Below are 24,919 nucleotides of genomic sequence, written 5' to 3' on the forward strand. Positions count from 1 at the left end.
CTATGTTCAGGTGATTTATGAATATAAAGAGCCCAGATGATAATTGTTAGCTGATTCTTTTATTATATGCTATATATACTTCCTTATATGTTCAAGTGTCCTATGCCCAGGCTTGGAATTTAAAGAAGCAATTTATAACCATAGCATCAGGGAAGAAATGGGTATAGAAACTAGGCAAAGCATCATGAAGAAGAAATGATGTGAATTCCTGAGTTCTCTCCTACAAAATGCATCAAAACAACATATACAGGTTAAATATCTACTTCACATGAAGTTCTTGGTCACAGGGCTTTACAGATACACAAAACATACTGTTCCCCTAAGGGAACTACTGGGGGCTAAGGATACATCTCAGTTCATAGAGCACTTCCCTAGTATGCATGAAGCCATGGAATCCAATCCCCAGTACCACATAAAGCGGGTATGTTCATAGCCACCTAAAACCTCAGCACCGGGGAGATGAAGGCAGGGGGATTTGAATTTCAAGGTCATCCTTAACTACATAGTGAGTTCAGGAACATCTTATATTACCTTAGGCCCTGTCTTAAAACAAACAAATAATTAATGATCTAATGGGAACTAAGAACAATAACTATCTTTTATTAACCACTGGAGTTTTATAATTCATACTGTCACACTTAAGGGTCTCTCTTCTATTCTTTTTTTTTTAATTTATTTATTTATTTATTGTGATATATATTTTTTATTTTACAACATCATTCAGTTCTACATATCAGCCATGGGTTCCCCTAATCTCCCCCCTCCCACGCCCTCCCCTTACCCCCAGCCCACCCTCTATTCCCACCTCCTCCAGGACAAGTCCTCCCCCGAGGACTGTGATCAACTTGGTAGACTCAGTCCAGGGAGGTCCAGTCCCTTCCTCCCAGACTAAGCCAAGTGTCCCTGCATAAGTTCCAGGTTTCAGACAGCCAACTCATGCAATGAGCACAGGACTTGGTCCCACTGCCTAGATGCCTCCCAAACTGATCAAGCCAATCAACTGTCTCACCTATTCAGAGGGCCTGATCCAGCTGGGAGCCCCTCAGCCTTTGGTTCATAGGTCATGTGTTTCCATTCATTTGGATATTTTTTTTCAATAATTGAGTAAAACTGAAATTTATTATATGCCACAGTCGTCCTAGGGACCTCCATGCTATATATATAGCCTCTATGGTTCTATGGGTTGTGGTCTGATCTTTATTTTATATCTAGAATCCACCAATGAGTGAGTACATACCATAACTGTCTTTCTGGGTTTGGGTTACCTCACTCAGGATGATTTTTTCTAGTTCCATCCATTTGCCTGCAAATTTCATGCTTTCATTGTTTTTCTCTGCTGAGTAGTACTCCATTGTGTATATGTACCACATTTTTTTCATCCATTCTTCCGTTGATGGGCATCTAGGTTGTTTCCAGGTTCTGGCTATTACAAATAGTGCTGCTATGAACATAGCTGAGCATGTATCTTTATGGTATAAATCAGCATTCCTTGGGTAGATGCCCAAGAGTGGGATGGCTCGGTCTTGAGGTAGTTCGATTCCTAATTTTCTGAGAAACCGCCATACTGATTTCCACAGTGGTTGTACAAGTTTACATTCCCACCAACAGTGGAGGAGTGTTCCCTTTGCTCCACATCCTCTCCAACATTGGTTGTCATTGGTGTTTTTGATCGTAGCCATTCTGACAGGTGTAAGGTGGTATCTCAGAGTTGTTTTGATTTGCATTTCTCTGATGATTAAGGATGTTGAGCATTTCTTTAAATGTCTTTCAGCCATTTGTAGTTCTTGTTTTGTGAATTCTCTGTTTAGCTCTTTAGCCCATTTTTTAATTGGACTGTTCAGTGCTTTGATGTCTAGTTTCTTGAGTTCTTTATATATTGTGGAGATCAATCCTCTGTCAGATGTGGGGTTGGTGAAGATCTTTTCCCAATCTGTTGGCTGTCTTTTTGTCTTACTGACTGTGTCTTTTGCCCTGCAAAAGCTTCTCAGTTTCGAGAGGTCCCATTTATTAATGGTTGTGCTCAGGGTCTGTGCTGTCGGTGTTTTATTTAGGAAATGGTCTCCGGTGCCAATGCGTTCAAGAGTGCTTCCTATTTTCTTTTCTATTAAGTTTAGTGTAACTGGATTTATGTTTAGGTCTTTGATCCACTTGGACTTGAGTTTTGTGCATGGTGACAGATATGGATCTATTTGTAATCTTTTACATATTGACATCCAGTTATGCCAGCACCATTTGTTGAAGATACTTTCTTTGTTCCATTGTATAGTTTTGGCTCCTTTGTCAAAAACCAGGTGTTCATATGTGCATGGATTAATGTCAGGGTCTTCAATTCGATTCCATTGGTCCGTATGTCGGTTTTTATACCAGTACCAAGCTGTTTTTATTACTATAGCTCTATAGTAGAGTTTGAGGTCCGGGATGGTGATGCCTCCAAGGGTTGCTTTATCGTATAGGATTCTTTTAGCTATCCTGGGTCTTTTGTTTTTCCATATAAAGTTGAGTATTTTTCTTTCCAAGTCTGTGAAGAATTGTGTTGGGATTTTGATGGGGATTGCATTGAATCTGTAGATTACTTTTGGTAAGATTGCCATTTTTACTATGTTAATCCTACCTATCCATGAGCATGGGAGATCCTTACATTTTCTGATATCTTCTTCAATTTCTTTCTTTAGTGATTTAAAGTTCTTATCAAAAAGGTCTTTCACTTGTTTAGTTAGTGTTATCCCAAGGTATTTTATATTATTTGTGGCTATTGTAAAGGGTGATGTTTCTCTGACTTCTTTCTCAGCCCTTTTATCATTTGTGTATAGGAGGGCTACTGATTTTTTTGAGTTGATCTTGTATCCTGCCACTTTACTGAAGGAGTTTATCAGCTGTAGAAGTTCCCTGGTAGAGTTTTTGGGGTCACTTATGTATACTATCATATCATCTGCAAATAATGAAAGTTTGACTTCTTCCTTGCCAATTTGTATCCCTTTGATCTCCTTTTGTTGTCTTATTGCTCTAGCTAAAACTTCTAGTACTATATTGAATAAATATGGGGAGAGTGGACAGCCTTGTCTTGTTCCTGAATTTAGTGGTATCGCTTTGAGTTTCTCTCCATTTAATTTGATGTTTGCTGTTGGCTTGCTATAAATTGCTTTTATTATGCTTAGAAATGTTCCTTGTATTCCTAATCTTTCTAAGACCTTTATCATGAAGGGGTGTTGGATTTTGTCAAAGGCTTTTTCAGCATCTAAGGAGATGATCATGTGGTTTTTTTCTTTCAGTTTGTTTATATGGTGTATTACATTGACTGATTTCCGTATGTTGAACCATCCTTGCATCCCTGGGATGAATCCTACTTGGTCGTGATGGATGATTGTTTTGATGTATTCTTGGATTCGGTTTGCCAATATTTTGTTGAGTATTTTTGCATCTATGTTCATGAGGGAGATTGGTCTGTAGTTCTCTTTCTTTGTTGCATCTTTGTGTGGGTTGGGTATCAGGGTAATTGTAGCCTCATAAAAAGAGTTTGGTAGTGTTCCTTCTGTTTCTATTGTGTGGAACACTTTGAAGAGGATTGGTATTAGTTCTTCTTTGAAAGTCTGGTAGAATTCTGCACTGAAACCATCTGGTCCTGGGCTTTTTTTGGTTGGGAGACTTTTGATGACTGTTTCTATTTCTTTAGGGGTTATTGGTCTATTTAAATGGTTTATCTGGTCTTGATTTAATTTTGGTATGTGGTATTTATCCATAAAATTGTCCATTTCTTCCTGGTTTTCCATTTTTGTGGAGTACAGGTTTTTGAAGTATGATCTGATGGTTCTCTGGATTTCCTCATTGTCTGTTGTTATGTCTCCCTTTTCATTTCTGATTTTGTGAATTTGGGTGCTCTCTCTTTGCCTTTTGGTTAATTTGGCTAGTGGTTTGTCTATCTTGTTGATTTTTTCAAAGAACCAACTCTTTGTTTCATTGATTTTTTTGTATTGTTCTCTTGTTTTCTATTTCGTTGATTTCAGCCCTCAATTTGATTATTTCCTGGCGTCTATTTCTCCTGGGTGAGTTTGTTTCTTTTTGTTCTAGAGCTTTCAGTTGTGCTGTTAATTCATTGGTATGGGATTGCTCCATCTTCTTTATGTGTGCATTTAGAGCTATGAATTTTCCTCTTAGCACTGCTTTCATAGTGTCCCATAAGTTTGGGTATGTTGTACTTTCATTTTCATTGAATTCTAGGAACTCTTTAATTTCTGTTTTTATTTCTTCCTTGACCCATTGATGTTTCAGGTGGGCATTATTCAGTTTCCATGAGTTTTTGGGTTTTCTATAATTTTTGTTGTTATTGAGTTCTATGGTCAATTTTTGAGAAGGTTCCATGGGGTGCTGAGAAGAAGGTATATTCTTTTGTGTTAGGATGGAATATTCTGTAGATATCTATTAGGTCCATTTGAGTCATAACATCTGTTAGGTCCTTTATTTCTTTGTTAAGTTTCAGTCTGGTAGATCTATCTTTTGGTGAGAGTGGTGTGTTAAAATCTCCCACTACTAATGTGTGGGGTTTGATGTGCATTTTAAACTTTATGAATGTGGGTGCTTTTGTATTTGGAGCATAAATGTTTAGAATCGAGACTTCATCTTGGTGGATTTTTCCCGTGATGAATATGTAATGTCCATCCTGGTCTCTTTTGATTGATTTTAGTTTGAAGTCTATTTTATTAGATATTAGGATAGCTACACCAGCTTGTTTCTTAGGTCCATTTGCTTGGAAAACCTTTTCCCAGCCCTTTACTCGGAGGTAGTGTCTGTCTTTGGAGTTAAGGTGTGTTTCTTGTATGCAGCATATGGATGGGTCCTGTTTTCTTATCCATTCTGTTAGCCTGTGTCTTTTTATGGGTGAGTTGAGACCATTGATATTGATGGATATTAATGACCAGTGATTGTTAATTCCTGTTATTTTTTTGGTTGTGTTGTGTTGTCCTTCTGTGGTGTATGTTGGTGTAGGATTATCTATTGCTTGATTTTTCATGGACGTGTTTAACTTCTTTGGGTTGAATTTTCCCTTCTAGTGCTTTCTGTAGGGCTGGGTTTGTGGACAGGTATTGATTAAATCTGGTTTTATCCTGGAATATTTTGTTTACTCCGCCTATGGTGATTGAGAGTTTTGCTGGGTATAATAGTCTGGGTTGGCATCCGTGGTCTCTTAGTGTCTGCATGAGGTTTGTCCATGATCTTCTAACTTTCATAGTCTCTATTGAGTAGTCTGGTGTTATTCTGATGGGTTTGCCTTTATATGTTACTTGGTCCTTTTCCTTTGCAGCTCTTAATATTTTTTCTTTATTCTGTGTGTTTAGTGTTTTGATTATTATGTGGTGAGGGGACTTTTTTTTTGGATCCAGCCTATTCGGTGTTCTGTAAGCTTCTTGTATCTTCATAGGTATTTCTTTCTTTAGGTTAGGAAAGTTTTCTTCTATGATTTTGTTGAATATATTTTCTGTGCCTTTGAGTTGGTATTCTTCTCCTTCTTCTATCCCTATTATTCTTAGGTTTGGTCTTTTCATGGTATCCCAAATTTCCTGGACGTTTTGTGTTAGGACTTTTTTGTCTTTATTGTTTTCTTTGACTGACGAATCTATTTTCTCTATCGTGTCTTCAGCGTCAGAGATTCTCTGTTCCATCTCTTGCAATCGGTTGGTTATGCTTGTTTCTGTAGTTCCTGTTCGTTTAGTCAGGATTTCTATTTCCAGCATTCCCTCAGCATGTGTTTTCTTTATTGTCTCAAATTCATTTTTCAGATCTTGGAATGTTTCTTTCATCTGTTTAATTGCTTTTTCTTGGCTTGATTTGATTTCTTCCCATTTTTTGTTCGTTTTTTCTTCCATTTCTTTAAGGGAGTTTTTTATTTCCTCTTTAATGGAGTTTTTCATTTCCTCTTTAAGGGAAGTTTTTATTTCCTCTTTAAGGGAGTTTTTTATTTCCTCTTTAAGGAAAGTTTTTATTTCCTCTTTAAGGTAGTTTTTCATTTCCTCTTTAAGGAAAGTTTTTATTTCCTCATTGAGGGAATGTTTTATTTCTTCTTTAAGGGCCTCTATCATCTTCTTAAAGTCATTTTTAGGGTTGATTTCTTCTGTTTCTTCTGTCATGGTATGTTTAGGTCTTGCAGGTGTAGAATCACTAGGTTCTGATGTTGCCATGTAGGTCTTTATGTTGTTGCCTGTATTTTTGCACTGGCGTCTACTCATCTCTTCCTCTGTGCGGTGCAGGTGGTGTCTGTGTCTGAGAGTGCTTCTCTTGTTCTAATTTTTAGTCTTGGTTTAGTAGTGGTTCTTGGTTAAATTGGTGCTATTGGGCTATTTCTTCAGGGGCAGCTGATTTCGATCGGTGAATTATATACTTATGATTCTGGTGATCTGGTTTGGTGTCTGGGTAGCGCCTTCTTCTGTGTTCCCAGGTCACGTTTTGTTCATTTGTCAACTCCTCAGCTGATCTTGTTTCTTCAGACTTTAAACTGTAGGCATCTGAATCCTCTCCCAGATGGGTTTCAGCTGAGCAGGGTAGTCTCACCAACACCTCCAAGTTGTTGGGTTTCACAGGATCAGCAGCTGGGCCCTGGGTTGTCCTCAGAAGAAGTGTTCAGATTCGTTCTGGTTCTGACCCACGGAGATAGCTTCTTCCCCAGATGTTGGGGTTAGGGGCATCCCTGTTCCAAGCTGCGTCTGCTTGTCTCCGTCCCTGGGCCTGTCTACCTCTGCGGTCCGCCGCCGGGCCTATATGTCCCTGTCAGCTGCCGCTGGGTCTGTCTGCCTCTGGGGGCCGCCACTGGGCCTGAATGTCTCTGTCGGCCGCTACCACCGGGCCTGTTTACCTCAGCGGGCCGCTGCTGGGCCTGTCTACCTCTGTGGGCCGCCGCCGGGCCTGAATAGCCCTGTCGGCTGCTGCCGCTGGGCACGTCTACCTCAGCCGGCTGCTGCTGGGCCCGTCTACCTCTGCGGGCTGCCGCCGCAGGCCTACCTGCGTCTGCTTGTCTCTGCCGCCGGGCCTGTCTACCTCTGTGGGCCGCCGCTGGGCCTGAATGTCTCTGCCGGCTTCCGCTGGGCCTGAATGTCCCTGTCGTCCGCTGCCTGTGGGCCGCCGCTGGGCCTGAATGTCTCTGCCGGCTGCCGCCGGGTCTGAATATCCCTGTTGGCTGCCGCTGCTGGGCCCATCTACCTCCACGAGCCGCCGCCACAGGCCTACCTGCGTCTGCTTGTCTCCACCACCGGGCCTGTCTACCTCTGTGGGCCGCCGCTGGGTCTGAATGTCTCTCTTCTATTCTTTAAGCAAACATTTCTGTCACAAAGTAAAGTTACTTATAATGATTATGTAGGGCATTGTAGCAATGTATATTTATTGTTATGAGTTTATATAAGAGTTAAAGACATATTGCTAAGTACAATGAAAGAGCATTTAGCAGATACAAGAAAGTCAATGAAATTATACAGTTTTAAAAATGCATAATGTCTATTTGTCTTTATGTAGATGGTCAAAGGAGGTTAACAAGAGGCCAGTGGTTTAAATCCTACTAAAGCATTACAGAAGAATGATTTAAAGTACTATGCTAATGAATGTATGAGCAAAAATGTTCTAAAATGGAGTTAAAGTGTTTTCCTTGGAATGAGAAAGAGTTTCTTTCTATACTTATATAATTAATCTTTGGATCTTCAAACCTTTCATAAAAAGGAAAAAGGCTACGTGTGATTCGACTTGTTGGCAGAGAAATTGTTAAGAGATCTTGAAATGGTGTCTTTGCACAAAAGCTATTTGGCAGTCACCATAAACCTCGAAATGCCTACATTAAAGTGGCATTTCGTATCCACACTAGGGCTTACCACTCAGCAAGCTGTTGGGACACTCACTAGCTTCGATGTCTCACAGAGCTTCATCTCAGTGGAAGAAAGTAAAGATAAACCAGAAGGTTGGCTACTGTGAAATTCTCTCCATGTATGAAATAGGCTCATCATGGGAAAACCACACAAAGAAATTGGTGGTTCCCAGGGATTAAGAAAGGTGTAGTCAAAAGAGCAGGGTAGGACTACTGAGGAAGAATGATCTTTGCAGCCTTTTCTTTATCTTGACCTCAGCACTGTTTATTTAAATTTACATAAGTGACAGAAATAGAGCTGATGGCCAGCTTCCTTATTCTGCTATCTGCTGTACTTGCCTAGCACACAATCATTGAAGAAACATAGTGAAGGGCACACTGGACATCTCTATCTTGTTCTTGCAACTCTTTGTGAATCTGTAACTGCTTTTTAAGGTTTTTTTTTTGGTTTTTTTTTTTTTTTTTTTTTTGGTTTTTCGAGACAGGGTTTCTCTGTGTAGCTTTGCGCCTTTCCTGGAACTCACTTTGGAGACCAGGCTGGCCTCGAACTCACAGAGATCCGCCTGCCTCTGCCTCCCGAGTGCTGGGATTAAAGGCATGCGCCACCACCGCCCGGCTGCTTTTAAATAAAGTGAGTTTTTGTTTTGTTTTGTTTTGTTTTGTTTTGTTTTGTTTTGTTTTGTTTTGTTTTGTTTTGTTTTGTTTGTAAGTTTTAAACAAAGCTGTATCTCTCTGATTGGAAGAAAGTCTCTCGCATACGACCCCCCTGATGCCTGTGGTGTAGAAATTATTACTGTATTCAGAAATTGTAGTAGGGATAGGGTGTGTAAGCGTCTTACTCTGGAACAAATACTGTGCTAAGTACTGCCTTAGATTCTTGTTATTTCTGCTGTAAAATGTACTGACACAAGCAATTTAGGGGGAAGGTTTGTTCTCATTGTTGCAGGTAAATGTCTGTCACTGAAGTGAAGTCACTGTGGCAGGAGTTTGAGAAAGCTGGCCACATTGCATCTAAAGCCAAGAGTCAGAGAGTAACAAATGAATGCATGCATGCTGGTACTCAGCTCACTTTCTGCACTTTATACAGCCTTGCCTGGGGAATGGTCCCACCGACAATAAAGACTGGTCTTCCTATATCAGCTAAATATTCAGAGTAATCCCCTACAGGCATACCCAGAGGTCCATCTCCCAAGTGATTCTAAATTTTGTCAAGGTGACAATTTAACAACACTAGTGCTTTTTGTACAAGATGTGTATTTTTTTCTTAGTCCGCCAAATAACATTGAGACTGTAAATACGTTTTTCTGCTTTATAACACCTCACCCACAGGATCATGAGTTTTTAGGGTCTTAGGAAACAAAGCCTTGAGTGAATCAGATCAAAGGAAAACAGGATGTACATATTAGAGACCTTGGAAATGATGCATCATGCTGAGGAGGAAAGAAGAAAATCATTGCTTTCATGGAGAGTTGTGTTAAGTATCTCTTTGAGTATATCTTCCTAACCAGGGAGGCCAGATTTTAAACCCAGGAACACTCAGACTCCCACCCCATGCCTTAGCCGGCAAGCCAGGAAAAGCTTGAGGTTTGTGATCTGATAACACCATTAACTCCTCAATTAAAAAAAAAAAGATTGGAATTAACGTGTTCACTCTGGGTATTTTTATAGGACGATGAGCTAATGGTTAAAAATAATAGATAAAGGTTAAAATAATACGAAATCCTAAACTTCCAAAAGCACTAGCCTTAATAGTCTCTACTGGCAATGTTCCCAGTGATGCTTTTGCAGGCCAGCTGTGACAGAACAGGCTTGCAGAATCATCCTTTCCTCTTCGGTAATGCAGTAAAACATTGTACTTGTGGATTTCCCAAATGGTATTGCCACTGCCTATCCAGTTAAGGGATGATCATTTTATTATCACTCTTGAGAAGTGACACTAACTCAGACACAGAGAGAATTTCTGTTTTCAAGGGTTCTAGTGACCACTTTAGATACCCTTGATATGTGACCAAGAGTCATTTAATTAATTAAATATAAATAGTTGTAAATTGCGTAGATGAATTCCCACAGCTTTTCATAGATAATGTAAGTTTACTGTAATGCAGATTGTTGGTAAGTATTAAAAGTTGCACCTCCCACATGGAAGAGGTCTGCTGCATGATGCTTCATAGCACTGAGGGATTGCTGCCATCTAGTAGCTTACATGAGAAATACTGGTCTCCAGGTCTACTGGCTTCAGCGAATGAATGCCCACGAGAATCCAGCAGCTGCTTCAGAATTATGGGGTTAATTTGACTCTTGGTTTTGTCATTCCAGGGCTTTTGGCAACCGCTGAAATTTTACTTCCCTAGGCAGGGTTTAAGTATGGGCAATTTTTGTGTTTTAATGCTGCCCTCCTGTGGCCCCTACCAATATCATCTCGTAGATGAAATTCTAAACAGTCATAGTAAATGAGAAACCAGAGCCAAATACAGAGTTAAAGCCTAAGAGATCAGAGCAAGAGTCACGACTCCCTTTAGCTTACCACTCACTGCCATGGCTTCCCCTGAGAGAGAGACCTTCTTCCTGTATGACTGTCTTTTTATTGTCTTTCTGTTCTGCCTTCTCATTGGCTCTAAACCCAACCACATGACTTCCTCATCACTGCCTGTCTATACAGACCTCCAGGTCTCTATAGTTGGTACTGGGATTAAAGGTTCGGGTTGTTTGGCTGTGTCCTTGACCACACAGAGACTCGGCCTGCCATGTGATCAGATTAAGGGCGTGTGCCACCACCGCCAGACTTCTGCTAAATGGCTTGCTTTTAGCTCTGATCCCCAGACAACTTTATTTATTAACATACAAATAAAATCCCATTTCAGCCCAAATAAAATATCACCATATCATCTAGTAGAACCACCTTCTCTGTGAGTGCCAAATGGAGCAGAAGGACCCATTTCCTTTTCTTCCAAGCCTGTGCTAGGCCAATATTTGGGTGAATCCGAGTAAATATAGGTTACCATTAGGAAAAACCCTCCATAGCTAAACTGCATCTCAAGTGCACAAGGTGGCCACCAAATAGTAGAACGTTAAGAAACCTATCAGGTATTCAAAATGTGATAGAGCTCTGATAGTTATGCCCCAGAAATCTCTAGAGCTTATGGTGACAACAGATACATTTGCAGGGCTAGATAACACCAGAAGCAAGTGGAATAAACAACAGGAAAATATTTGATGTATAATTTCATTGTTATGAGTGAAAGATGTTCAAGTCAGTCTTATCTCTAAGCTATCCAGAAAGGTAATATGTCCGTAACTGAAATATTACGAATGCCTCTTAAACTAGGCGTATTTTCTGTTTTCTATGTGTCTGATACCATGCAATTTCAAATTCTGTAAAAGCGATATATAGTTTTTTGACAAATACACCCATGTGTGGTGCACAGTTTGATTTATATAAACTCATTTTGAATGCAGAGGCAGAATTCCTCCTGAACAGATGAAAATATCTGCCTAGAGTGATAAATGCATGTGTGTAGAAAGATAGAGTTGTAAGAAGGGATTTTTTTATGAGAAAGGTTTATAACATTCTTTCAAATTTTCCCTTTAAAAGATCTTCTAGAAGACTTGACTTTATTTTTGTTTTTCTGTCACTTTGGATGTTTACCTAATTTGAGAAGGAGTCTATTCTGCCAGAACACTTTGCTGTGACATAACTTCGCTTATGTGGGCCTGCTAAATTGGAGGAGATATCAATATAGCATAAATGCTTTATATCAGTGATTCTCAACCTATGGGTTGTGACCCCTTTAGGGGTCAAATGACCCTTTCACAGGGTCACATGTCAGATATCCTGCATGTCAGATATTTACATTGTGATTCATAACACTAGCAAAATTACAGTTATAAAGTAGCAACAAAATAATTTTATGGTTGGGGGTCACCATAACATGAAGAACTGTATTAAAGTTTCACAGCATTAGGAAGGCTAAGAAACACTGCTTTACATGTTCATGAATTCACGACTGATGAGACTAGACCAACAGCCAACTAATGCAGGTCAATACAGCTAGCCAATGGATGAAGATGATACCAAGCAATGTCATTCACCTGCAGTCCTCTGATGCAGTTTTGGCCACATACTTCACTAGTGTCTAGTGCTCAATCTCTCTGTAGTTTGAACTTAACTCTATAGCTTAGCAGTGTAATCGCTTTCTTCCATCTAGTTACTTTTACACAATATACACACAGAGAGAAAGAATTAGGGAGGAATTTTTAATTTTCTTTATATATTTTGATTTATATATCTTTGATATATTGAGTATAGCATACCTTTGTGATCATGCTATATATACTAATATCTTTGTTAGTATCTTATTACCTAAGTGGTTAGTGGGTCTGCCCTATCTGTTCCATTAGCCTTATTACTTTTATGACATGACTTTGTAGACCATACTTGTAATATGCTATTCTCAGTACAATATTATAGATGCAATGTTTTTATTATAGTTAAACTTGTAGTCTGTTTGTCAATTGCATTTGTCACTACCAAGTTATTTTTTTGAATTGTGGATTATTACGAATCCAAAGTATGCACACTGAGATGTCAAGAGCCTACTGATTCATTTAATTTCAGCTTCACATGTGGTGCCAGCTCCCATGTACACATTGCAGCACCCCATTACATAGTAACCTCAATCTTAGTTGTACCTAGCAGTTGTGAAAAGCATTTCTACCACAGAAGCCCTTAATAAGAGTCAGTTTGTATTCACTAAAGCTTGATTTGAATTTTTAAAATCATTAGTTATAACTAGGCCTTGTGGTGTAGACCTATCCTCCCCACTTTTGGGGGAGACTGAGGCAGAAGGGTCACAAGTTCGAGGTATGCCTGGTTTAGAGTCAGTGCAAAGCCAGTCTGGTAAACTTCATAAGACCTTATCTAAAAAGTTTAAAAAATTACAAGATTTCTGTGGATGCCGCATTGGGGTAGAATGCTGCCTAGTGTGCATGGAACCCCCGGTTCAATTCAGTCCTTTGTTAAAAAAAAGTTGCCGCTGGGTGGTGGTGGCGCACACCTTTAATCCCAGCACTAGGGAGGCAGAGGCAGGTGGATCTTTGTGAGTTTGAGGCCAGCCTGGTCTACAGAGTGAGATCCAGGAAAGGCGCAAAGCTACACAGAGAAACTCTGTCTCGGGAAAAAAAAGTCGCTAGCTATGGTTTGAGTATGTCTAAGAAATGGGCCTATAAGGGTTGGAGAGATGGCTTAGCAGTTAAGAACATTTGCTGCTCTTAGGACTCAGGTTTGGTTCCCAGCACCCCCATGGGAGCTCATATAACCATCTGTAACTCCAGTTCCAGGGGATCTGATGCCCTCTTCCGGCCTTTGTGGATACTGCATATATGTAGTGCATAGACATACAGGCGGGCAAAACATGTATACATATAAAAAGTAAATTGTTTTAAAAATAAGTGGGAGTATGCATACTCTAAGGCCTCATTTAAGTCACTTATAGTTATAGTCTGGATTTACATGTTGTCTTCAACATGATCTGAAAGCTTCAATTCTGTGAAGTTAAATTGCAAGGAGTCAGAGATTTTTAAATAAGGTATAAATTACGCAAGAAAATGAATCCATCTGGCCATTCAAGAATTCCTCCTCCTACAGTAACTAAGTAAACTCAGAGGAAAACAGAAATCTCTCAGAAGGGCTTTATTTACTTATTTATTTATTTATCTGTGCATTTGGATGAGGCTAAAGATGATGTGTTTTGTTTCAGAGAAGCAGTAATTCTTTGATATTATTAATGTGTCAGAACAGCATAACGTATCAATGTGAGTGGATTGTTAAGAGCAATCGGAGTGAGTTTTCTAAATTTCTGCAGCAAATGCAGGTGATTTCTTCTAAATAGGATGAGCATTGTGTTGGGTACTGGTGACAGAAAGCTGAAAGAGCTTGATTTTAAGGAGAAACTAACAAAAGGCAACAATATAAGAATTCTCTAATGGATACAGAGTGGGGGAGGGGGAGAAGAAGAGGGAGGACAGAAACAAACATGGGGGTGGGGGGTGGGGGGAGGGAGAGGAAGCTGGAGGGAGGATGCTATGCTACAGAGCAGAAGCAGTAACTGTCAGAGACAGGGCCGCTTTAGCATACATAATCAGGAAACTTGCCAAATGTGTTTTTGTGTTTTGTTTCTTTTCCTATTGCTTCTCTTAAATTTTTAAATTTTTATCCATTTGAAAGTGGAATAAATTTTTTAAGAGAATCCTCCGCAGGGGGGGAAGAATGTTTGGTATCTTGATCTTCATGGAGGAGGCTACAAAATCCATCAAGTTACATCCATATAGCAGTTGCATTTTATCTTATATAAATCATGGATTAAATTTTAATAACCCATCCAAACATACAGTGCTGCCTGCTTTCCATCAGAAAAAAAAAAAAAGAACTTTAGCTTCCTGTCTCTGATGATCTATAGTGAGTGTATGTCACAGAAAAAGAAAGGCTAAGATATTTCTCCTTTCCATAATAATGCATTATTGTTTTCTATGGTTTCCAGCTGAAAGTCCAGATTTTTCAAGAACCCTCTTGAAAAGAGTGACACTTGTCAAAGTGGGAGGTGAAGTCGGCATTGAGTGTAAGCCAAAAGCATCTCCAAGACCTGTCTACACCTGGAGAAAGGGAAGAGAAATATTAAGAGAAAATGAAAGGTACTGTGTTGAAATAGTCTTAATATTTGATTAACCTATAGTAAATTGTCTGTCTGCCACAATTGGGAAATAGTCAAAACAGGAAACTGTATAAGTCAGGTGGTAACATTGACCTCCATGCTCCTTCTTAATATTGGGGCTCAAGAAAGCCTTGCAAGCAGAGAAAGATGACATTAACTGCGTGAGGACTCAGAGAACTGCCAGCACGTGGGCAGCTGAAAATATACTTTTGGCCTAATTTTTTTCTGGGTGTATTTAATTGATGTAATCCCTTGGCCTAGTCAAATCAGTCTAGTTCCACACCATGATGGCTCTTCATATATTTGGCAATATCGGTTATGCGTCCTGGTGTTATATAGGTGGCTGATATCCAACAATTCTGCTTGATTCATTATTTATGGTATCTCTTTAAGGGACCAGATCTGTACTAATATCTGAATCCCTTGCCTCTGCTTCCTATTACACATGAATTACATTTAGAAAGCATATTGTTTAAAGGATGTAAATTTATATGGGTTACTTGGAGTTTGACATCAGATGGTACCAAGTGGCACATATCTCTAAGACCTTGTCTTGGCTGTCACCCCTGTAAAATATCCTCTACCATTTTCTGTAATGTATTCGATCTGTTGGAAAAGGGTAATTATGCATGAGCCTGTGTTTGTCACCCATAAGACAGGATTTACCAGCTGTATACATAATGATTTTAATTGATGTTAAAGGGCAAGTATTCATAGATCCAATAAGGAAGTGTTTAAAAATGTGTGTGTCTACCCTTTTACACCTGCACACCTTCAGATTTGCATATACAAATTAGATCACTACGCTGATGATGTTGTCCTTCTTAATAATTTTTATAAACACACTTGATACGGTTTCTAAGTGATATGTATCCACACACATATTAGCTTCATAATAGACATCCGTTTCTGATTCCTGACATATTAAGGAGGCAGCATAGTCCACTGAGTACTGGAATGGCATTCAAGTTTTAAGGTAAATCTGGAAATTGAAAGCAAATTATTTTTATTAGCATATATTAATTATGTATAACGGATTTTATTATGACATTTGGGGCATATGTATGATTTATTTTAATCATATTCACTCTCTTCACCCTCTCTTGTCCTTTCCCACTGTGACAGGCTCCCTTTCTCTCCCCCACATAATCTCCCTTTTAGTTTCATGTCCTGATTTTTGCTTTTTTGGTGACTCAGTGAGTTCACTTAGGGTTGCTTATAGGAACCCAGGCAACTACCAGAGACTACACCACTAAAGAAATTGTCTCTTCTTCCTCCACCAACCACTACCAGTCTATACGTCCCAAAGGAGGAGGACCTCCCAACTCTCACTCCTTTCCATAAAATAATGTCAGCAGATCTAAGTATGGTGCGGGTTTTGTGCAAACAAGACAACTGCTTCAGTTCAAGAGGGCAACAGCCAGCCTTATCTTACCAAGAAGGCAGCGTCCTACAACAGTCCACACTCTCGGTTTTTCTGGCCCCTCTTCCTTTACGCTTCCTGAGCTTTAGAAGAGACGGTACAGATTACCCATTGAGATATGAGCATTCAATGGTAACTTGTTCTCAGCACTTGCATCAGTATGAACCCTGACAGAAACCATCACCTTTGGCAAAAAGAAGCTTCTCTTTCCAAACTTTATGGTACCCCCTAGTCCATGGGCATTAAAATAAATATTTAGAAAATGCTTTGATAGGTATATCATGTCTATTTAGCAATACACCAGTACTAGAAAGCAGAATTACTGAAACATGAGGAACATTCCATTGTTCCTTAGTGTTTCTTAATATGTAGTGTGTGAGACCACATTTAATGACTACATATTTCTTTAAATATAATTGAAATACAATTAATATGTACCAAATACATTGCTTAGAACAAGGCTGCATTTTTTATTGAAAATTGATTTTTTTTCTTCCATAGAATACAACTCAGGCACAGTTTTCCCTCCCTCCACTCCTCCTATCCCTCCCACCTCCACTCTCCTCCAGATCCACTCCCCCTCTGTTTCCTCTACACAAAGAACAGGTCTCCAATAAATGACAGCCAAACAGGACTAAACAAGATACAATCAGACAAGGTGAAAGCCCTCATATCAAGGCTGGACAAGGCAACCCAATAAGAGGAAAAGAGTCTCAAGAGCAGGCAAAAGAGTCAGAGATAACCTCTTCCCACTGTTTAGGATGCTCACAAAAGTCCAAGCTGACAGCCATAACATATGCCAAAGGACCTGACACAGACCCATGCAGGCCCATGTTTGCCATTTCAGTCTCTGTTAGCCCATATAAACCCTGCTTAGTTGGGTAGGTAGGCCATGTTCTCCTGGTATCCTCCATCCCCTCTGGCTCCTATAGTTTATCCTCTCCCTCTTCTACCAGGTTCTCAGATCTCTGATGGGGGGAGGACCAGATAGAATTAGATTCTCTCTCTGCTAATGTTTGGCTGTGGGTCTCTGCACCCACCATCATCAGCTACTAGAGGAAGCCTCTCTGATGACGACAGAACAAGGCAGCATGAATATAACAGAATATCATTGGGAATCATTTTGTTCATTTTTTTCCAGGAGTGTTTGGTTGTACCCTAGGTCTCTAGGATAGCCAGTGTCTGGTTCCTGGCCATCCAGGAAGTGTGGGGAATGGGCTTTCTCTTGTGGTATTGATCTAAACTTAAACTAAGCATTGGTTGGCCACTTCCACAAGTTCTGCACCACCATTGCACCAGCTCATCTTGCAAGCAGGACAAGTTGCAGGAGGAGGGTTTTGTAGATGGATTGGTATCCAGGTTTCTCTTTTCATAGATAAGGCTGCATTGTTAAGGTTTAAATTTTGAGAAGATTTAAAGACATAACATTAAGAGAATTTTATATGGAGGCTAGGGAAGGCTCTTGCAGTGGGCCATAATTCCACTCCTCCTAGCATTCATGTCTGGTGGTTGTAACACACCACACAGGTAGCATACACACACATACACACACACACACACACACACACACACACACACACACACACACACACACCACAGAATGAAATCTACATAAATAAAGTGCTTTATAAAAATGATACGGATTTAAAGATACATCCAAAATCATGAATGAATGAAGTTTGAGAAATTATTAAGGCCCAATCCAGAGAATAAACTATGCTAGTATAAGAAGCAATGGTGATCCAAAGCAGCAAAAGCAATTTTACATTCACACTGCACACCAGCAAGGGTCTGCTGGTGGATCTGCTCTCCTACGTGGACCACCTCGGTACACCAGCTCTCTTTGCAATGTTGCCACTGCAGAATAGAAAGGGTCAGACACACGGCCTCTTAATGTTTCAGGCTGGAAATGAAGCAACTTTGTGTTCATTAACGCTATGTTGGCCAAAGCAAGCCAAATGCCACCCTGAAGGAAAGTATGATCTTGCTATGCACCTTGAAGAGACAATGTGCACACCTATTTATACATTGTATCCTAATATTTTGAACTGTATTAATGATAGCTTAGTATTACTAAAGCTTAACCATTTCCACATAACTGATTTAATTTTCCCTTTTATGCCAGTTTCCATAGGACAAATGAATTTGATTTTTTTATTTCCACCACTTTCCTTACTATGAACTTATCCTTATGCAAGTTCTGTTGGTTTCATTAAAAGACACCAAGCATGCTTCCACATTCTTTCGACAGAAAAAGGATATTTAAGCTGAAATACTCCCCGCTGTTACTTAGTTTGTGTTATTTATTACCTCCACCTCCAGTGTCACCAGGCTGATCCTAAAGCACCAATATTAGCACTTCATCTCCATATGGGTGCTATGTTCTCAAGGCTCTGCCTCTCTCTTTTCACTATTACTAGGTAGACTGGATTTGGTCATATAGATGTGCTCAAAAGTAGCCAAGTGGAGTGTCAAGGGGAAAGTCAGGATACAACTGCCCCACAGCCACCTGGAAATGCAGGTTGGGTGTCAGACCATTCCATCTTTCAGGAGAAAATAAGCATCCAGATTTTGTTGGAAATTCAGATTCTTAGGAACAAGAAACCACTTCTGTCTCAAATGTTGATACAACCACAAGGAGTACCATGAATCTATAGAGCAAGCTGATTACATGAGCCATTGGCTTTGAACTCCAAGTAAGACATGTGCACTGTTGAACACTTTATCCTATTGGAAGAGTGAGAAATCAAACAGACCTTACTATTGTTTCTTCATTGAGAAAATAAATGCTATTTTTCCTGATAGAGATGAAACATAATTAAGTGGACAAATGAACAAAATCAATCATACATGTTATTTATGAATGAAAAATTATAATCCATATTTTAGGAGAAGATTGACATAGTGGGCCGATACAAAGGGTAATTAGTATTGAGCAATAATTTGTAACATACTGCCTTATTAGCCTTAATTCTCTGTTGAGACTAGACTCTTCAGAATCAAATAGTGAGTCTTTAACCTTTGAATACAAATTATTAATCCCTTAATTACAAAGCATGGTGTAACTACATTGAGACAAAACTTCATTATCTAACATTCTTTTTTATTAATGTTTTCTCTAAATTCTATGTTTTTGAAAGACTTGCTCAAACCATAGCCATCAATTGCTACTTAATTCCAATTTCAACCACTTAACTGTGTAAATGAGTTTGCCATAAAAGCATAAGGGGAACGTGAGGAAAACATTAGCCCTTTTATTTTATTAAGTATGATGGTAGTGGCCATGTTAGTTCAGTGAATGTAACCTTAGAAATAATGGTTTAACATCACATGTTAATTGTTTTAAAAATATAATTCTAAAATTATTCTTTGCACTGGCCACACATTTCTGTTTCTTTACAAATTTAAAACATATTAACATTGCTTTTATTTATATTAACCTAAACATCTAAATTAAAGATGAAGAAGTAAAAATTGTTTAACTTTGCTGTAGGTTATGCCCCTCGTCCATATGTAAATGGAATGTGTCTTATTTTCGTGTATTATTACCAAGCTATTGGTGTTAGCAATATTAGATGTTTAGAACAGCCCCACTATTTCAGGCCTCAGGAGGAATCACTAGTCACCATGGAAGCTGCTTCAACCATTTGGATGAATTGAGCAATTAAACTTACTAACTGAATAAAGTTGATTATTTTGTTTACTTCTAGTTTTTAAACAGAAGGCCCTTGGGGCAAATAAGATTGGTTTTTATGCTGTAACAAAAACATCAATGTGCAGAACTAACAGAATCATTAATAACTGAAAATCCTAGAATTCTAAGTACAATGGTCGCCATTGGGATGTACCCTTATGGTTACAATTCAGATAAACTCATCTCAAACTGGGTTATGAGAGTGGATTTTCTGGACACTTACTTGAGAACATCAGGTACAGACTGTGACTCTAAGCACGGCTAACAAGATGCCGTCAGAACTCTGCCTTGTATTCTTGTGTCTCATCAGCACCTTTGCCTACCTTGCTTCCATTCTCCAACAGACTGCTTTCTGCTGCTAGTGTGAGGGCCAGCAGCAGCCCCACATTTGATCACAGAGGTTCCAGAACAGGTTATCCAGGCATCAGCTGAGCCAGGCATGGCCCAGGTTCCTCTCTAGGCAAGTTGCTCTCAATGATTATGGATTCCCTTTCCTGCTGATTTCCTGAATGTGGGTCGGGTGATTATCTTTGAAGACATATGGAAAAATGTCCCCTCCAGCCACATAGGCCAGTGGTTCTCAACCTTCTTAATGATTCGACCCTTTAATACAGTTCCTCATGTTGTGGTGACCCCCAACCATGAAATTATTTTCATTTCCACTTCATAACAGTAGCTACGCTACTACTATGAGTCATAATGTAAATAAGCATTTTTGGAGATACAGGTTTGTCAAAGGGGTTGAGAACCACTGACTTAAACTGAGAGTGGTGCACAGAGTTCAACAAATAAATCTAGCTGCTGTTTCAAGAATTGAGAATTCAGAGTGGGCGGCAATGTTGCTAAATCCCTCCCACTACAATCCCCACAGATTCCATCTCTCATCCAGGAAAAGGTTCCATGCAAGATTTAGTCCTTTATCATTTCCCAGGTACTTCTAATGATGGAGATGTAACTAGATGAAAAATTATAATCCCTGCAGCATCCACTCATTTTTGATGTTTTTGTTTTGTTTTGTTAAGTTGTTGTTGTTTTTCGAGATAGGGTTTCTCTGTGTAGCTTTGTACCTTTCCTGGAACTTGCTTTGTAGACCGGGCTGTCCTGGAACTCACAGAGATCTGCCTGCCTCTGCCTCCCGAGTGCTGAGATTGAAGGCGTGTGCCACCACCACCCGGCCAGTTTTGATTGTACTTTATAAAGCTATATTAACAAATCCACTCCCTCTTTACTGTTCCCCCCTGTCTCTTTATGTACTGACCAGAAATCTGGTCTCATTGCCTTTTCAAATCTTCTTCCAGCTCAGATGTCCCATTTCTTTCTGACGTTCTTCATATGATATGGTTTTTTGCCAAACCCCTACCCCGCACCCGCACCGTAACGGTCATTTCTTTGAATATCTTCTTGAAAGCACATCACCCTGAACTAAAGGTACCATTCATGAGGAATGCTTTATTCATCAACACAGAGAAGGATGGTCATTATTGTTGTCTGGCAGCCTTTCCAAAAAAAAAAATTTTTTTTTCTTTAGTTAACTTAGATTAGTAAAACAGGAGAATACATAATTCATCTGAGAAAATTGCTTCATGCAAATAGTTACTTTAAAAATTTATCCTAGAGTTTAAAGGGAAAGTATAGATGCCTGAAAAATTCACTTAGAGGAAATGGTTCACTTCCTACTGAAGACAAAAAAAAATTAATGAAATATTACCCTAGTTAATACTGTGTAAGGACTTCTTACTCTTGATCACATTTGAGCCTTCCACTTCCACCTCTACTTCTCATAGACGTGAAGATAATGCATTTTGTCAAGCTAAAAGATAATAACTATACAGATAGGCCATTGAATAGTTTAGAAAAGTTTGTTAAAACTATAGCCTGAATATCACAGGTCTGGTTCTGGACAGCAGCATGGCCATTCTGCCTAAACCTGCCCAACTCCATTCTCATTCAGTGAAGAAGGCACTCCTTGGGCATGTGCTACTCTTTAGGCCTACTGCTTGGCACTGAAAACAGAAGGGAAAAATACAGAAACCCAGTAGTCAAGGTGCTCCTGGATCCTACCAGGGTCCAGGATCAAGATTACATGAGTTTTCTGTAATGCTGAGGGATATATTATAAAGGTGATATACTGAGAAGAAATATTGAAAAATGTAGGACAGCAATAGATTGTAAAGACTTCATGTTTTATATCTGGGGGCTTACAATTGGCCCTGAAGACCCTGGATGGAAGTGAAGGATTTTATGTAGAGCTGTACACAGCTGTGTGCATGCTATGGAAAGATTGTTTCGTGTGCAGCCAGCAGCAAGAAGAATGAAACAAGATTGGGAGTTTAGGGAGGGCAAGTGTAGGCAGCAGTCTAGGATGGAAACTGTGAATGGCCGGGTGGTATCAGTGTGTTGTGAATAAAGAGGGGAGACTGATACATGGGCTAGAATTAAGGCCCGTAACAACATACTAAGCAGAAGGAATGAGAGAGCAAGAGGAAAATCAAAACATGACCCCAAGTATCCCCACTTAAACAGCTGGTGAGAGATAATGTCATTTGCTACAACAGTGAATATTTTTAAAAAGATGTTTGGGACCTGGAGAGATGACTCAGAGGTTAGAAGCACTTGTTTCTTGGGCAGAGAACCCAGAATCAGTTGACACATGGTAGCTTATAACCATCTATAACTCATGTTACAGGGGATCAGATGCTCTCTTCTGGCCCTTATGGGCACTAGGTTCACACATGGTATACATACATACATGTAGGCAAAACATTCAGATAAAAAAAATTAAAATAGATAAATATTTTTAAAAAGAAGTTTGAAAGAGAGAAACAAAGAGTGGTTAATATTTGTGTATCTGTGCCTGTGTTTGTGTGTCTGTGTTGTGTGAGTGTGAGTGTGTGTGTGTGTGTGTGTGTGTGTGTGTGTGTGTGTGTGTGTGTATTGGGGATATATGTTTGGTTTAAGCAATACAAATTTAGTACATGACTATTAAAAGTATCAAAATTCTGAAATGGGCCTTACTAGAGTAAACTAAAGGCTCCAACCAGATTATATTCCTTTTGAGATTTTAGGGGAGAATCTAATTTTGGCTTCTGCAGGACTCCTCTAATCCATAATTTGTGGCCCCTTTCCTCTGTCTTCCAAGTTAGCACAGGTGAGCCCTCCTTGTATCTGCCTGACCTCCTCTTCTTCCATCCTATTTTATTTTGATAGGCAATTGTGTCTGCATTGAGTCCTTTTTATATAGTTTATTCCAATCTGTCACACTTTCACCTAGACCTTACCCAGTACTCAGTGGCTGCTTCATAGCCATTTCTTAGTAGGAAGTTGGAAACACCAGTCTAAGCTGAAGGGTGGGAACATAGAACTAACCATTCCTAGTAGATAAGAAGCCCTGGAGAGAAATTCATCTGCAATGGTGTTCAGGTCAGAGCATCCTGTGGGTCAAAGGATGGAATCCTTAGGAACCACTGTTTCCACAGAAGAGAGAGAAGCCACGCTGGCTAGGAGGGCAAGGAGGAGACTGAAAGAGATGAAATCATAACTAGGAGAACATAACAGACACAAGCCAAGGCAATAGGAAGATGTAAGAAAGAGCAAGTGGCTTCTAATGAGAAGAGGTCTGACAAAATTACTTAAAAATATTTCTGATTTTGCAGCCTAACATCACCTTGGGCAGAACATGTTTGTGTCGCTGTGGGCCAGTTTTAAAGACAATTAAAACCACACTACACATTCAGAGTTTTCACTCTATCTTCTTGGAATGAAACACATATTTAGATTTGCCTGCCCTGCACAGTATAACCCGATCAAGGCTAGCAATCTGTTAAAACACTCAACCCGAACAGGAATGAAATCATGTTCGTGTGTCTTTTTAGAGACACTGACATCTGCCTCCAAGGTGAAATCGGATCATGGCCTCAATTTGCCTGTCTTCCCAAGGGCTTTTAAAAGAGTTGAAATTCATGTAAAACATGGAAGGGAATCCCAGCACAGGGCTGTGAAATTCCATGTTGTATGCAAGGTGTGAAACCCAGGGCTGAAGATGCCAAAGCATGATGGCAGGTATTTGCCCAGAAGGCCCATTGAGTCCTAGTGTGGGAAGGAAAGCTGATTGCTTGAGGCATTCTGTTTCTCGTCTGGAGGCAGAATGTCTATATATGTGCTCCTAATGAGAAACCTGCCCTCAGGATATCTCGTACAGTTGCTGCAGAGCTATACTGTTCTGTTATTAGGGATTCTGCCCTAGGGAACAATTATGTTATTGCAATAATTAGAGGCAGTTCATCTCCATAATAATGGAAATCCTGCCTTGGAGGCAAAACAACATTAAAGCAACAGCAAGCACCATGGTTCTTCTTGGAATCTGTTGCCCTGCTTATTGGCGGCACTATATCACTTTAATTTTGCATGCACAGTTGTGGAAATAAACCTTGTCCTGCTTCTCCAAATTTAATTCTGGAATTTTCGCCCATTACCTCAGCTTGCCTGTCTTGGAGCTACAGGTAGGATGTTCATGGTGTTAAGCACCTCTGGAGTACCGTTATGAAGCGCAGAGAGAGATTTCTTTCAAACGTTTCTTATTTGTTCACTGTGCCGTCCTTTGGCAGACTCGGTGAACTTACTCTCAGCCACAGCCTTTTCTACCTAAAAGTAGTACGCCGTGTAATATTATGGTCAGGGGTGAATGTGCTGACCACACTAAGACAGTGACCACCTGAGACTGGCCTGACCCCTGTTTGACTCAAGCTGCAGAGTACTGGTTAGATCTCAAACATATATATGGAACTCATTCAGGAAACTGTACAATCAGGGAGGGCCTCAATCTAAGAGCAATGTTTGCTTTTTTAAAAAAAATACCTTTTGCAGTGTTTCCTATATAAATACTCTCTTTGCTAGCCAGTGCCCTGCCTCTTTCCTCATTTTAAATCCTTATATTAATTAACTTTCCAGCTGGTAAACCTCTTAGCCGATTCCCTTGGGACCAGCCCTCACCCAGGTTTTTCTAAATACTGAAGCTCCCCACATCATGCCTCTGATTAATTCATTTTAATAAATGCCTGTCACGTCTCTCATTTCTCCTCTGTATAACAAATATTTGACGTGATAGACATAATGTCACTGAAATCAGGGTTCTGTGGATGACATAAAAAGAGAGACTAAAAAGATTTCTACAGTCATTTAAAGGGCAAAGACTTCTCGTCCTCTTTTCTTAGAAACTTTGTTTACAGATATGGTGAACCGGTATTCATTTCTCCTAACAG

General features: G+C 39.7%; 1 protein-coding gene across 6 annotated transcripts in view; it reads left to right on the plus strand.

Annotated features, from left to right (window-relative positions):
• Positions 1 to 24,919, plus strand: part of Cntn4 (contactin 4) — a 1,007,992-nt gene that overhangs the window by 832,575 nt on the left and 150,498 nt on the right. For all 6 annotated transcript variants that reach the window (XM_042273735.2, XM_042273733.2, XM_042273730.2 and 3 more), the window contains one exon: positions 14,374 to 14,524. In XM_042273735.2, coding sequence (XP_042129669.1) covers positions 14,374 to 14,524 — 151 coding nt within the window. The remainder of the gene's footprint in view (positions 1 to 14,373; positions 14,525 to 24,919) is intronic.

This window comes from Peromyscus maniculatus, chromosome 3, assembly GCF_049852395.1.
Source record: "Peromyscus maniculatus bairdii isolate BWxNUB_F1_BW_parent chromosome 3, HU_Pman_BW_mat_3.1, whole genome shotgun sequence".
NCBI lineage: Eukaryota > Metazoa > Chordata > Mammalia > Rodentia > Cricetidae > Peromyscus > Peromyscus maniculatus.